Source organism: Haliotis asinina, chromosome 3, assembly GCF_037392515.1.
Source record: "Haliotis asinina isolate JCU_RB_2024 chromosome 3, JCU_Hal_asi_v2, whole genome shotgun sequence".
Taxonomy (NCBI): domain Eukaryota; kingdom Metazoa; phylum Mollusca; class Gastropoda; order Lepetellida; family Haliotidae; genus Haliotis; species Haliotis asinina.
Window position 1 is genome coordinate 47,063,536 of NC_090282.1, and position 14,182 is coordinate 47,077,717.

The 14,182-nt window shown below is 43.6% G+C and overlaps 1 protein-coding gene across 3 annotated transcripts; it reads left to right on the top strand.

Annotated features, from left to right (window-relative positions):
• Positions 1–5,172: 5,172 nt before the first annotated feature.
• LOC137276891 (mesenchyme-specific cell surface glycoprotein-like) lies at positions 5,173–13,465 on the top strand. Of its 3 annotated transcripts, none has more exons than XM_067808542.1 (11): positions 5,173–5,221; positions 6,030–6,220; positions 6,419–6,685; positions 7,003–7,207; positions 7,344–7,485; positions 7,596–7,710; positions 8,566–8,730; positions 11,016–11,072; positions 11,290–11,522; positions 12,325–12,548; positions 13,272–13,465. In XM_067808542.1, exons 2-11 carry the CDS (start codon positions 6,046–6,048, stop codon positions 13,405–13,407), a joined length of 1,719 nt encoding a protein of 572 aa, XP_067664643.1. In that variant the 5' UTR covers positions 5,173–5,221; positions 6,030–6,045; the 3' UTR covers positions 13,408–13,465. The 3 variants fall into 3 exon arrangements, with proteins under 3 accessions (XP_067664643.1, XP_067664642.1, XP_067664644.1); XM_067808541.1 differs by having other exon boundaries at positions 5,191–5,494; XM_067808543.1 differs by lacking the exon at positions 5,173–5,221 and adding an exon at positions 5,450–5,564.
• Positions 13,466–14,182: the final 717 nt, after the last annotated feature.

The window sequence follows — 14,182 nt, forward strand, 5'->3', positions numbered from 1 at the left end:
CATACACGACAGCCTTCTGCAAATATATATCCAACACTATAGTCTAACAGCAACATCTCCCCATACACGACAGATTTTGCAAATATATATCCAGTGCTACTGTGGAATGGAAACATCCCCTTATACACGACAGCCTTCTGCAAATATATATCCAGCACTATAGTCTAATGGAAATGTCTTCCCATACACGACAGCCTTCTGCAAATATATATCCAGCACTATAGTCTGATAGAAACTTGTCCCCATTCAAGACATCCTTTTGCAAATATATATCCAGGACTGTCGTCTAATGGCAACATCTACCCCTATACCTCAGCCTTCTGAAAATATATACCCAGCACTATAGTCTAATAGAAACATCTCCACGTACACGACAGCCTTCTGCAAACATATATATCCAACACTATAGTGTAATGGAGACGTCTTCGCCTACACATCAGCCTTCTGAAAATGTAGATCCATCACTATATCCTAATAGGAACATTTCCCCCTACACGAAAGCCTTCAGCAAATATATATCTAGGAGTAATGGGCTAATGGAAACATATATGCCTACACGACAGCCTTCTGCAGATATATATCCAGCACTATTTTGTAATTTAAACATCTACTCCTACACGACAGCCTTCAGCAAATATATATCCAGCAGCATGGTCTAATGGAAACATCCCTTCATACACGACAACCTTCTGCAAACACATATCCATCACTACAGTCTAATGGAAGAAAACCGAGGTTTTGTTTGAAACTTTAAGGGGAATTGCGAGGCCAAACGCGTACATTCTCAAACAAAATCGAATAGGAGGTTTCGATCCAACTTATGCACCGAGCAAAGATATACTATAAATGTAATGTTAATATTCATTGTTCATTGTTGAAATCAACTCGGAACGCTACACGTGATCTGCACGTGTTGTAATCGGAGACAACTCATCTGGCTCCAAGGAGCTTGCTGAGGGAGTTCCACATTGATCTGTATCTGGCCCACTGTTATGACTGTCTACTTGTCTTCCCCCAATCACCCCTTTGGAGACACTGCCAGTTGTTACAGGTCTTTCCTTCCACTTTTACGCTGATGACACACACCTGTATCTGTCCTTCAAGCCAACTTGTCGCCTGTCATCAACATTAGCGTTTACGCTAAAATCTGAGAGCTGCCTATGGGCAGCCAAACACTGGATGACAACACTGTGGCTGAAGCTGAATGTAGAATTCTCTTCATTACCCCAATACTAGCTGCTGAACATCTTCCTCTACAAGATCTTCACATTGACCGTCATATCATTGTCACAAGTCCTTAGGCAAGAAACCTTGGTGTTCATTTTGACTATCATTTATCATATTATGTCAATATGCAGCAAGTAATTCTACCACTTACGGAACATCTCGCAAATCCGGCTCTACCTTGATAAGAGTAGAGGTATGATATGTTACATCTCGGATGGACTACTGCGATCGTCTACTCTATCGCCTCCATCAAGCACAGCTCCCACGCGTACTGATCACAGAAATACTCTCGCAGATCACAGAAATACTCTCAGCATAACTGTGTTCTTCAGCGATTACACTGGCTTCCCATATCAGACAGAATGCAATACAAACTCAACATATTTTTGTTTTCAAGTGTCTCAATCACCTAGCTTCAAAGCGTCTATCTGACCTGATCACCACATATCAGCCTAACCGAAGTCTCCGATCTGAAAATCCTGATCCTGTGGCCGGCGGTAGTTTATGTGTATAGATTCAGTTAGAGTAAATGGCGAGATCAAGCATGTGTTGTCGACGTCCATCCAGTTTCGGAGACAGAACATAGAAAAAAATGCAACAGCCCTAGAGCACATAGCATAGACACAAATTACCACAGAGACCGGACTAGAGACAGTCACTTTCGTCAGGCGGATACATCCGCCTCAATTATCTGGTCTGATGTCTTCATGGACCTCAACACTTTAGTCAGGCGGGTACATCTGCCTGAACTCTCTAGTAGATTCATGGACCTCAAGACTTCAGTAAGGGCGATACATCTGCCTCAGCTCTGTAGTAGATTCATGCACCTCAACACTTTAGGCAGGCGGGTGCATCTGCCTCACCTCCCTAGTCTAGTAGACACTCCAACACTTTTGCCAAGTGGGTACGTCGACCCCAACACTTTAGCCTGGTAGATTAATTAAATCTTAACGTTATATTCTGGTGGGTTCAACACTATACACTAGTAGATTCATGGACCTAATAACTATGGTCTTGTGGACGTAGATACGTCGACCTGTACACTATACCCTAGTGGTTACATCGACCTCAACACTGTAGTCTGGTAGATACGTCGACCTGTACACTATACCCTAGTGGTTACATCGACCTCAACACTGTAGTCTGGTAGATACGTCGACCTGTACACTATACCCTAGTGGTTACATCGACCTCAACACTGTAGTCTGGTAGACACGTCGACCTGAACACTATACCCTAGTGGTTACATCGACCTCAACACTGTAGTCTGGTAGACACGTCGACCTGTACACTATACCCTAGTGGTTACATCGACCTCAACACTGTAGTCTGGTAGATACGTCGACCTGTACACTATACCCTAGTGGTTACATCGACCTCAACACTGTAGTTTGGTAGACACGTCGACCATTACACTATACCCTAGTGGTTACATCGACCTCAACACTGTAGTCTGGTAGATACGTCGACCTGTACACTATACCCTAGTGGTTACATCGACCTCAACACTGTAGTTTGGTAGACACGTCGACCTGTACACTATACCCTAGTGGTTACATCGACCTCAACACTGTAGTCTGGTAGATACGTCGACCTGAACACTATACCCTAGTGGTTACATCGACCTCAACACTGTAGTTTGGTAGACACGTCGACCTGAACACTATACCCTAGTGGTTACAACTACCTCAACACTGCAGTTTGGTAGACACGTCGACCATTACACTATACCCTAGTGGTTACAACTACCTCAACACTGAAGTCTAGTAGATTCATGGACCTGAACGTTCTACTCTTGTGAGTACATCCACTTCAACACTTTATTTTATTGGGTATACGGACATCGACCTGAAGACACTAGCCTAGTATATTCTGGTCTAGCAGAACACACAGGGCCTAGGTGTTTGCAACTCTCTTAACGCTAACCTAGAAGTAAGGCTATGTTAATGTCTGGCACTTACAACTATCTTAGCGCTAAGGGAGCTTCTAAAGTCTAGGCCCTGCAGTATAGATATGGTAGATTCGTGAACCTGAACGCTCACGTTTGCTAGATTCATAGACCTCAACACTATAGTCGTCTGGTCACATCAACCACAACATGACACGTGAAGGTTCGGGGTAGAATAGGACTTCAGCAACCCATGTTTTGCCATAAAAGGCGACTATGCTTGTCGTAAGAGGCGACTAACAGGATCGGGTGGTCAGCTTTTTGACTTGGTTGACACATGTCATCGGTTCCCAGTTGCGCAGATCGATGCTCATGCTGTTAATCACTCTACTGTCTTGTCCAGACTCGATTATTTATAGACTGCCGCCATATAGCTGGAATATTGCTGAGTGCTGCATAAAAGTAAACTCACTCACTCCACCAGACCACTGTAGTTTAGTGGTTACATCGACCTCGCCGCTATAGTCTAGTTTGTACGTCGACCTGAACATTACAGAGTGATGGGTACATCTGCCTCAACTTTCTTTTAAATTCATGGACCTCAACACTTTAGTCATTCTGGTACATCTGTCTCAACTCTCTTGTCTAGTAGACATCCCAACATTATTGCCTAGTGTGTACATCAATCCCAACACTGGATACAGTGTCTAACACTAAAGGCACATGTTGGTGGTTGGAAACAACTATATACAGGTGTATTACATACCCTACAAGATTTGTTGATGATTGGGAACAACGGTATATTGGCGCGTTACGTGTCCAACGACATGTGTTGGTGGTGTATAACAACTGTATATAGGTGTGTTACTTGCCCTAGAGGGTCTGCTGGTTGTGGGGAACACCCCCTGCATCTGAGTGTCACGTTGCCACCAGGATGTATTTCTAGAGTGGAACACATTATTTTACTTAAAACGTGGACGTTGTTTCTATTGTTTCTATTTCCCTGAACTGTGTTTAGCTTTGCACAAAATAGACATGAACATAGATAGTAATGTGAATGTAAGTTGGTGGTGTGGAACAACGGTATATCGGTGTGTTACTTGTCCTACGACATGTGTTGGTGGTGTGGAACAACGGCATATCGGCGTGTTATTTGTCCAACGACATGTGTTGGTGGTGTGGAACAAACAACGGTATATCGGTGTGTTATGTGTCCTACTGCATGTGTTGGTGGTGTGGAACAACGGTATATTGGCGTGTTACTTGTCCTACGACAAGTGTTGGTGGTGTGGAACAACGGTATATTGGCGTGTTACTTGTCCTACGACAAGTGTTGATGGCGTGGAACAACGGTATATCGGCGTGTTACTTGTCCTACGACATGTGTTGATGGTGTGGAACAACGGTATATTGGCGTGTTACTTGTCCTACGACATGTGTTGGTGGTGTGGAACAACAGTATATCGGCATGTTATTTGTCCTACGACAAGTGTTGGTGGTGTGGAACAACGGTATATTGGCGTGTTACTTGTCCTACGACAAGTGTTGGTGGTGTGGAACAACGGTATATTGGCGTGTTACTTGTCCTACGACATGTGTTGGTGGTGTGGAACAACGGTATATTGGCGTGTTACTTGTCCTACGACAAGTGTTGGTGGTGTGGAACAACGGTATATTGGCGTGTTACTTGTCCTACGACAAGCGTTGATGGTGTGGAACAACGGTATATTGGCGTGTTACTTGTCCTACGACAAATGTTGATGGTGTGGAACAACGGTATATTGGCGTGTTACTTGTCCTACGACAAGTGTTGGTGGTGTGGAACAACGGTATATTGGCGCGTTACGTGTCCTACGACATGTGTTGGTGGTGTGGAACAACGGTATATTGGCGTGTTACTTGTCCTACGACATGCATTGGTGGATGTATTTCTAGAGTGGAACACATTATTTTACTTAAAACGTGGACGATGTTGTTTCTGTTTCCCTGAACTGTGTTTAGCTTTGCACAAAATACACATGAACATAGATAGTAATGTGAATGTAAGTTAAAGGTTTATTAAAAATTGCTGAACTAGTGCATCGAGTCGCATACGTAGACGTATGGGTAAGTGCTCTAGACAGTGATGTGAGACTCTTTCAAGGTGGCCGTTATAACTATCTGTATATCAGGTGGCTTGGTTCTGCCCCAGTCACGTGACTAAGCCGTGACCCGTAACAAGCACTTACTCGACTTGAAGTGTCCAAGAGGTCAGGGTGCGGCCTACCTTTGCGACAGAACAGGTGCAAAAGTGGACGTCTAATAAAAAAAAAATTGGTGGCGTTGGTCTTTTCAGTTTGTCAAGTCAACCCCGGGGACGTGTACTGAACTGATCTCGTGGTGAGTACAGTCTCACCATATGATGTACCGGTCATTTTCGGAAACCACTGACACGGCTGTATTCAAGACAGTTTGTATTAATTGAATCATCTCACAATGTCTGATGGACAATATCGGAAGTCGACTAAGACTTGAACTTGAGTAAAATAACTGACAACTGGATTCACTTTAAAACAGATCGTCTGCAAGTGCCTAAACACGTACATCGAGGCTAGCCTGCATGACTGTTGTTGTGCAGCCTCATTATACAACAAGCAAATCGTGAAAGTGAACTGGAGTGTCAGCAAACCAATTTTACAACGAGCCAGATCGATCTTCTGGTAAAAAATATATAACATGTTCCACAGATGTGAGTAATTTACTTTGGATTGTCTGGTCTTGCTAAATCTATTTGGGGGCTGGTAACATTTTGAAGTTACCGGCTCTGATGTCTGACGGGTGTTTAACTTATTTCACACATCCGTGTCAGTCGGCAGCATGAAATTCAGCTGGATTCTCATCCCTGATTCTGACACATGATGTTGTTTCGCTTTAGACGACTCCTCGGCACAATGCGAGTGTGTTTGATGGTAATGAGTGCCCTACTGGGCGTGGTCCATGGCGTGGTGGTTCTGAAAGAAGCATCCTACCTGAGACTTCCTAACCGTAACGGCCAGTACGTCGTCAACAGCAGAACAGCCAGGGAGAGCGCCTATGATGACACCAGGAGCTACCTCTATGTTGTTGGTGAGTCCTGTATTTCGTATACCTTACTGTTGCAGTGATACAGGTTTGAATATATCATATCAGAATACTAGCTACAAACACCCCTCTCAGGAGTGGATGCAGCTTTTGTTTTCACCCGTTTTCACGAAGAGTTTCAATGGTCCCCCCCTAGATCCGCCAATGCCTCTTGTTTTTAACATGTCAGTTTTACATTGTCAGGTCGTGACACGGCTATGCTACACGTCATCTCCCTCGCCAACCCCGCCGACCCACAGGAAGTGTACACTCACAATTTCGACACTGCCGCCGACGGTCGCCCCCTGGACGTGGAGTTGTGTCGGGCGTCGGGGGTCACACCCACACTTGCCATCACCTTTGACGGCCAGGATTCTGTGACGTTTGAGGGACACCTCGTTCTTTACAACCTGTTTGAGAGCAACACAGATACACTCACTCCCCTGAACCCAACAGATCCTAGGATTATCGGTCAGTTAAGATCTCTGTAACTGAATTTCCAAAGTCACTTCGAGCATTCGCCTTCACATTAAAGTGACACGACGTAACGTAATTAGAATACCGTTTAAAGTAGTTATAAACTCACTCACTCCTCAGTAATCATTCTTCAGGTACTTATATACTTGATATTTGCAGAAATTTAGAGGGGTTGTCGTCACGTCACGTCAGAAAGTGTTATCTGTATGATGCGTACCTCAGTTTAGTAACTTGGAACAGCCTTATGTAATTACATAATTAATCATACTGATGTGTTGTTGTGACCAACAATATGACCTGTTCCTGCCCAGTGGGAGCCCATCCTGACAACATGAAGTTCACCTCCGACTGCCGTCGTCTGGTCGTATCTAACGAGGGAGAACCGCGGGTCGTCGAGGGCACATTTTATGACCCCGAAGGGACAGTTTCTGTGATCACATTCTCCACAACGCCTGGTGCGATACCAGTGGTCACAACCATCGACTTCAAAAAATTCGACGACCCCAACGAACTCATGTAAAGCACAAAGACAATATTTTTTTATATTTAAAGAAAAAAGTCTTTATGGCACATTCTAAGTTATTTCAAATGAATAACAAAATAATTCTGATATATTAATGCACATTTGAACGTCCTTTACTGGTGTTTTCAGTCCGCTACTGGATCAAGGCGTCCGCTACTGGCTTCGCCGTGACCCTAACGATGCCACCAAGATCATTCAGTTCTCCCAGAACGTTGAGCCGGAGTATGTGGCCATCTCACCTAGCAATGGGTTTGCATACATCACCTTGCAGGCACGTCGTATTTTCCATGGAAACAAACTTATAGCCTAGACGTACTCTTGATTCCATATATACTTGACGCTACTGGTTAAAACATATATCTTATATCTCCTTAAACATAGGAAAACAATGCTATGGCAAGGGTCGATCTGGAGAACGCTGTGATCACCAGCATATACCCGATGGGCAACAAGAGTTGGGAGTCCTTGTCCATAGATGCCAGTGACAGAGACAATGGTGAGTTGTACAATCAATGATTAACCCTAATGGTGTTATGCGTTTGTACTGTTTGTACAAACGATTACAAACGATTACAGTTATGAAAAAGAACCATGAAAGGTAGAAGAGAGTACACAAGAACATCCAACATACATCTGAGACATGCATTTATGTTTACAAACATATCACTGTTATACACGTGCAGCGTGTCAAACAAAGATATGACTGTTTACATGAGCAGCTGTTCAGACAAAAATATGATTGTTACAAGTGCAACTGTTCAGACAAAGATACGACTGTTTACATATGCAGTTGTTCAGGCCATGATATAACAGTTTACACGTGCAGCTGTTCAGACAAACATATTACTGTTTGCAAGTGCAGCTGTTCAGACCAAGATATAACTGTTTACACGAACAGCAGTTCAGACAAATATACGACTGTTTCAATACGCAGCTGTTCAGACAAAGATATGCCTGTTAACTTATGCAGCCGTTCAGAGCAAGATATGACTGTTTACTAATACAACGTAATGGCTTTCGCATGCAGATACGCAGGCATAGACGCATCATCATATTCACCAGCTGGGTGACTTAAACACAAGAATGTAGAATGTACAAGAATATTCGCATCAGCTTTACTTGCAGACCGCAGACTTACAGTATCGCGTAGAAACCAGCCCTGATTATGTGCCAGTATATTTGGTCTGCTGTAAGGGGAGACACTGCAGATTCAGGCTGAAGGCAGGATGCAAGTACATCTCTCAAGTGATTTATATACAAAATGAAAATCACCCTGGGAACGACCTCACAGTGTATAAACCAAGATATGCGGCAAGACTTCTGGTAATTGGACTTGTAATTGGTATTGTAGGTATCGTGATGGCATCGAGGAAAATCCGCAGTTTGTACCAGCCCGACAAAGTCGTCTTCTTCACCTGGACCGATAATATTCCTTACCTAGTGACAACTGATGAGGGGAGACCCACCAACATCCCCGGGGTCAGCTTCCAAGACTACTCAAGAGCAACATCACTAAGTATGATCGGCAACTAGTTTCTTAGAAGGGGAGGAATAATAACTTGAGACAGAAATCGTGAAATGTTCCAATAGATTACCGTAAAGATCGCGGAGTAAAATATACATTTCTACTCACACATGGCGTGTCTTCATGCCTTTCGTTAAGGTTCGGTTTGCTGCCTATCCACATCAGCAATGAGAAAACACGCTCTCATTCTACAAGACGTCCAGAGTAGAGTTCAGTTTATCATCCCAAACTGTGTTCCACATGAGATATCGCCAGTGTGAGATCATATGTTGTTACTCCCGTGTTGAAGATATACTGCAGTGTACTCTATTTATAGGGCATTATTACACTAGCGTAATGCCGCTTGACGTATGACGTCAAAATGATTCAAAGTCGCCATTTTACAAGACCTTGCTTGACTCGTGGGACAGCTGAGAGTCCTCACACTGTAGACAAGTTCGCCGCAGTCTCTGTCAATTTATGTTGGCGAGTAATCAATGGAATACTAAAATCGCTTCCGTGAAAAAACTCGCTTTCGCTAGTTTCATACCAAATCATTAACTCGTTTAATAAAAATGGTAGTACGCGGAAGGTCGAGTAATATCCTCTTTATATCTCTAGGCGATATCGTTATGACAGTAGATTTTGTACAATGATCTGACAATGTTGTGACGTCATGAACTTAATTATGTCACAATGCTATGGCGTCGCTGCACTGCACGTCTAAGGGTAGTACAACGTTGAGGGATGTACAATTTTCACTGGAAACTAATGAAGAATGATTTTTGATGATAACTAGAATCTCATCCACGTGTCTTGTGATTTCAATTCAACACTCGTTGATAAGTAGAGATTATTACACTTCATTTTTCATTTTTTTTTGCCCCATATCATCCCGAGACACCCATATTACGGCCTCGGTCAGATATGGGTTTAGGGATGATATGGGGCAAAATATGTAAAATGAGTAATTGTACTAATATTTCCTGTCGGAGTAACAAATTACTTACATTTAAATCCTATAATAACACCATGCAACAAACTTGGCACGAAACTACTGTACATACCGAAACATAAGTCTCATCAACCTATTCAGACAATGACCTACTTTTCAGACGATCCGAATTTTCTCGTGTGAAAGTGTAAATTGACACCACAAACATCTCTGGTTAAACTAAATTCCAGTTCCTTGTTTCATAAGAAAATGGTATTTACAAATGAATTTTAATTTAAAACTTTAATTGCACCGTCATCCTCTACTTTATGTCGAGGTTGAGGCAGCATACCTTAACTATGGAATCACAGATTGCCCCTGTCTCATGAGGTCGTAAAACGATTTACAATCCATCTGGCTCACTGCTTAAACCTGTTATGTGTTGTTTTGCGCTTATTGAGCGTAGTTCTGTTACGCACAATGAGGTTGATGTAATATCAGTTCCGTCAGAGACCGCTAAACTTTTCTAGCGGCAGAGCCTCGTTTTGATATTTCCACGATTTCCAGGTTTCCCTTTATCAGAGATCGCTGTACGACATAGCACGCCGTAGGACGTATTTACTAGGATTAGAAGGAGCGTAGTGTTGCAATCAAATCACACTGAGTAATATTTATGCATCCAATTAAATGACATAGTCTAAAAATACAGGACTGGTTATCGCATTAAGCTGCGCAATAAGACAGAACCAAGTAAACAGGAAACGAGACTGTAATCAATGTTTTGACATGCCATACTGCCGCACGTATGCATGATTATTACAAAATATGTTTACCTGAACCGAGTGCATTCTTGTCAAATTAATTTCTTCCGCCATGAACGGTCCTGCTTTAGGTTTACTGTTTCCAAGCTCCTGGGACTTGAGATCTTTCCGTCTGGTATGTGTGACGTCATATTCAGTTTTACTTTTCATATTCAAACAGAATATCACATTCGTGTCCATAAAATACTATTTTTACGGCACTCGTGCCTAAATATCGGTATATTCCTCGCGCGGGAAATTCCAACATTTAGGCACTCGTATGTATGGCATGGACACTCATATAATATCCTCTATATCTTTCCCGGGGCCAGACATGACCATGCCATTCCTGCCATATCCGGGTGGCGAAAAAAGTCCATATGACGGAAATATTTCTGTATTAAGTGATAAAGGTAAAAAATTGTAGCTATTTGATATCAGTAGACGCTTGGATGCGATTCAGCATGTATTGCCCACTGCCTGCGCCTTATCAGGTTAAGTCCTGCGAAAGTGACAAGAAATGGTCGTTAAGGATTGATGAGATTGTTCTGTTCTGTTTTCAGCATGGAATGTAGATGATTCTGTTCTGGACTCTCAGCTGAATTCAAATCCCGATCTTGGTAATGAAATATAGTGACGTGTTGTGTATGGTACCATCAGTAACAGAGTTTGGTGCACGAGATTTAAACCATATCCGGGCTTACATTCTAACTGCGGCAAAACCAACTGAGCATAAACGTCTTTTCAAACATATATAATGGGAACTTGCTTACCTCAACTATGATATTTCATGAGATGTCCATTTCAGTTGACATGTGTGACGTTATCGTCCTGCAGGGCGCCTGTATGTCAGCAACGTCGATGGCTTTGACGTAACGCCGAACGTCCCCTATGCTTTCGGCGGACGTGGGTTCTCTATCTGGAATACACAGTCGATGACGCGAACGTGGGAGAGCGGTGACGAGCTGGAGAGATACAGTCGGCAATACTACCCGGATACATTCAATGGCAACTGCGCCAGCTTCTCTCAAACTCCAGTTCAGGAGATGGATGCTAGATCAACATGGATGGTAAGTTGCTTTCCCCTTCACGGGCAGTCAGGAGATGAGACTTTGACTAAAGCTCATTTTTAACTAAATCGAAACAGATCGGGAATATGATGCCCTCTCTGTGCTTCTCTCTCCCTGTCGTGTCTCTCTTCCCTCTCTCTCACTCATTTTCTCCCTCCCTTCTCTCGTCGCAGTAACTCTTGCCCTCTTCTCCCTCTCCCTCTCTACGCCTCGTTGCTCTTCCCTCTCTCTCTCACTCGTTCTATTCCTCTCTTGCCCCTTCTCCCTCCCTCCCCATCCTCTCTCTCTCTCCCTCTCTCTCCCTCTCTCTCTCCACCCCATTCTCTCAATGACTGGCCGACAAGGGTTACCCAACACGTTATGGAACTTGATACCTATCCATTAGGGATCCTCCCCAAAAGCGATCATGATGTTCGGGCATAACACCCATAAAACGCTTTCTCCAAACACCTTCGGTCACGAAAGTCGAGAATTCACCTCGATTCATCAGAAAACAATAGCCAAAGGCCAGACGTCTTCTGCAGACGTCTCCTACACCACGTCTCCGATGCCTGTAACATGCAGCAGGTTGGGGTACCCATAGCCAGATGCCTGTTGCAAGTGGTCCCTAATCTCCGACAGTTTGCAACGGATTTCGTAATGCCATTGCTGTGACAGATATGTCCTGGACAGCAGGTGAGCGCTTGGCCGACGTTATGTGCAGCATTAAATATCTCCTGGAACATAGCCTACAGTCAACCGACAATACCCCTTGTGGATAGTACCTTTCCTCCACATTAATCACAGTATTTGTTAATTCCAGGGCCCGGAACCCAATTCAGTGGCTGTTGGCAATTTCAATGGAAAATCAGTGATGGTGATAGGTAGTGGGAGGAACGGCATGCTCTACGTCTATAGCCTTCAGCCAACCGTCAATAACCCAGCCCCGGAGTTCCAGAGTGTGCACAGAGCCGGGGCAATAGACGCAACATGGCAAACACTGTACGCCAGGGAAGATATGGGAGACGCCATCATATCTGACATCAAGTAAGCTTTGTTTGTCGGAGGTGAGATGAACACGCACACGCACACGCACACGCACACGCACACGCACTGAACCGCACAGAAAATGTCGCACCGATAGAGGTTCCTTAAAGCACACATTTTAATTCGTTCTAAGTAACAATCAAAACGCAGAGGCTTAAGTTCAAACTTGACAATTGTGGTTGACACAATTTCGGGAGTCACATTTCGATTTAACACACACAAACTGACAAAAAACGGTACCGTTTAAATGAACATGAAAATGATTGGCTGATGTAACCTGGTCAGTCGTCCCACTACTTAGTTCCTCTGATCTCTAGCAAGTCTTGGCATGGCGATTATGTCAAAACAAAATTCATTTGTGACTCGCTTCCATCGGTAGGATTTGTCACGATATGCACGTGCATTTTCTTTTTCACGAATGTCGACGTCATACGGAACCATTTACCACGTCTACCTTTTTAGGTTCGTTTGGTAGATATGCTTTTTCATCAGAAAAATACACTGATGTTGCAAAACATGTTAATAAAACGGTACAATCATAATAAAAACACCACCATTTGTTTTTGAAATGCGACGTTTCTTTTATGGTTTAGTACACGTACATTGTTGCGTTCATGAATGCACTTGCATTTGTCAAAGGTGGTGATCAGCCTTACGACAGAATACTGATCTGTGACGCATATAACCCCTGTCGGTTAATTATTTGTCGTCGTTGTGTTTCAGATTTTCATCAGTTGGAACCCCCTTAGTAATCGTGACCTCTGAGGCCAGTGGGAGCATTGGGGTATATACACTTGCTGACGAGACGTGGCCACCAAGGACACTAGACGACCATTCTCTGGAAGACTCACAGGAATAATACACACTGTCACTCGGGAAAAATAACTGTCATGTTTATTAAACGTGTGGAAACCTAATGCAGTTTTACGTTTGTACAAAAACATCCTACAGGGAAAACACTGGCCCAGTGTAACTGGCGTTTTCACCAAGGTGACGGACACCCATATATACAAAGGTGAACACTGATCCAGTGTAAGTGGTGTTTTCACCAAGATGACGGACAGGCAAAGGTGAACACTGATCCAGTGTACGTGGTGTTTTCACCAAGGTGACGGACACCCATATATACAAAGGTGAACACTGGCCCAGTGTAAGTGGTGTTTTCACCAAGATGACGGACAGGCAAAGGTGAACACTGACCCAGTGTTACACCTGGTGTATTCACCAAGGTGACGGACACCCATATATACAAAGGTGAACACTGATCCAGTGTAAGTGGTGTTTTCACCAAGATGACGGACAGGCAAAGGTGAACACTGATCCAGTGTACGTGGTGTTTTCACCAAGGTGACGGACACCCATATATACAAAGGTGAACACTGATCCAGTGTAAGTGGTGTTTTCACCAAGATGACGGACAGGCAAAGGTGAACACTGACCCAGTGTTACACCTGGTGTATTCACCCAGGTGACGGACACACCAGGGAGAACACTGGCGACGGACACATAAAGGTGAACACTGATCCAGTGTAATTGCTTTTTTTAGCCAAGGTGAAGGACAAACAAAGGTAAACACTAACCCAGTATTGTTGGAAAACACATCAGTCAGTGGATCAGTATGCACTTGATTGTTT

Bases quoted from the DNA above. Each gene is read 5' to 3' on its own strand.
- LOC137276891 (XM_067808542.1), top strand. From the start codon at position 6,046: ATGCGAGTGTGTTTGATGGTAATGAGTGCCCTACTGGGCGTGGTCCAT. The intron at 6,686-7,002 runs GTCAGTTAAGAT...GTTCCTGCCCAG, and splicing joins AACAGATCCTAGGATTATCG to TGGGAGCCCATCCTGACAAC. The intron at 11,523-12,324 runs GTAAGTTGCTTT...TGTTAATTCCAG, and splicing joins ATGCTAGATCAACATGGATG to GGCCCGGAACCCAATTCAGT.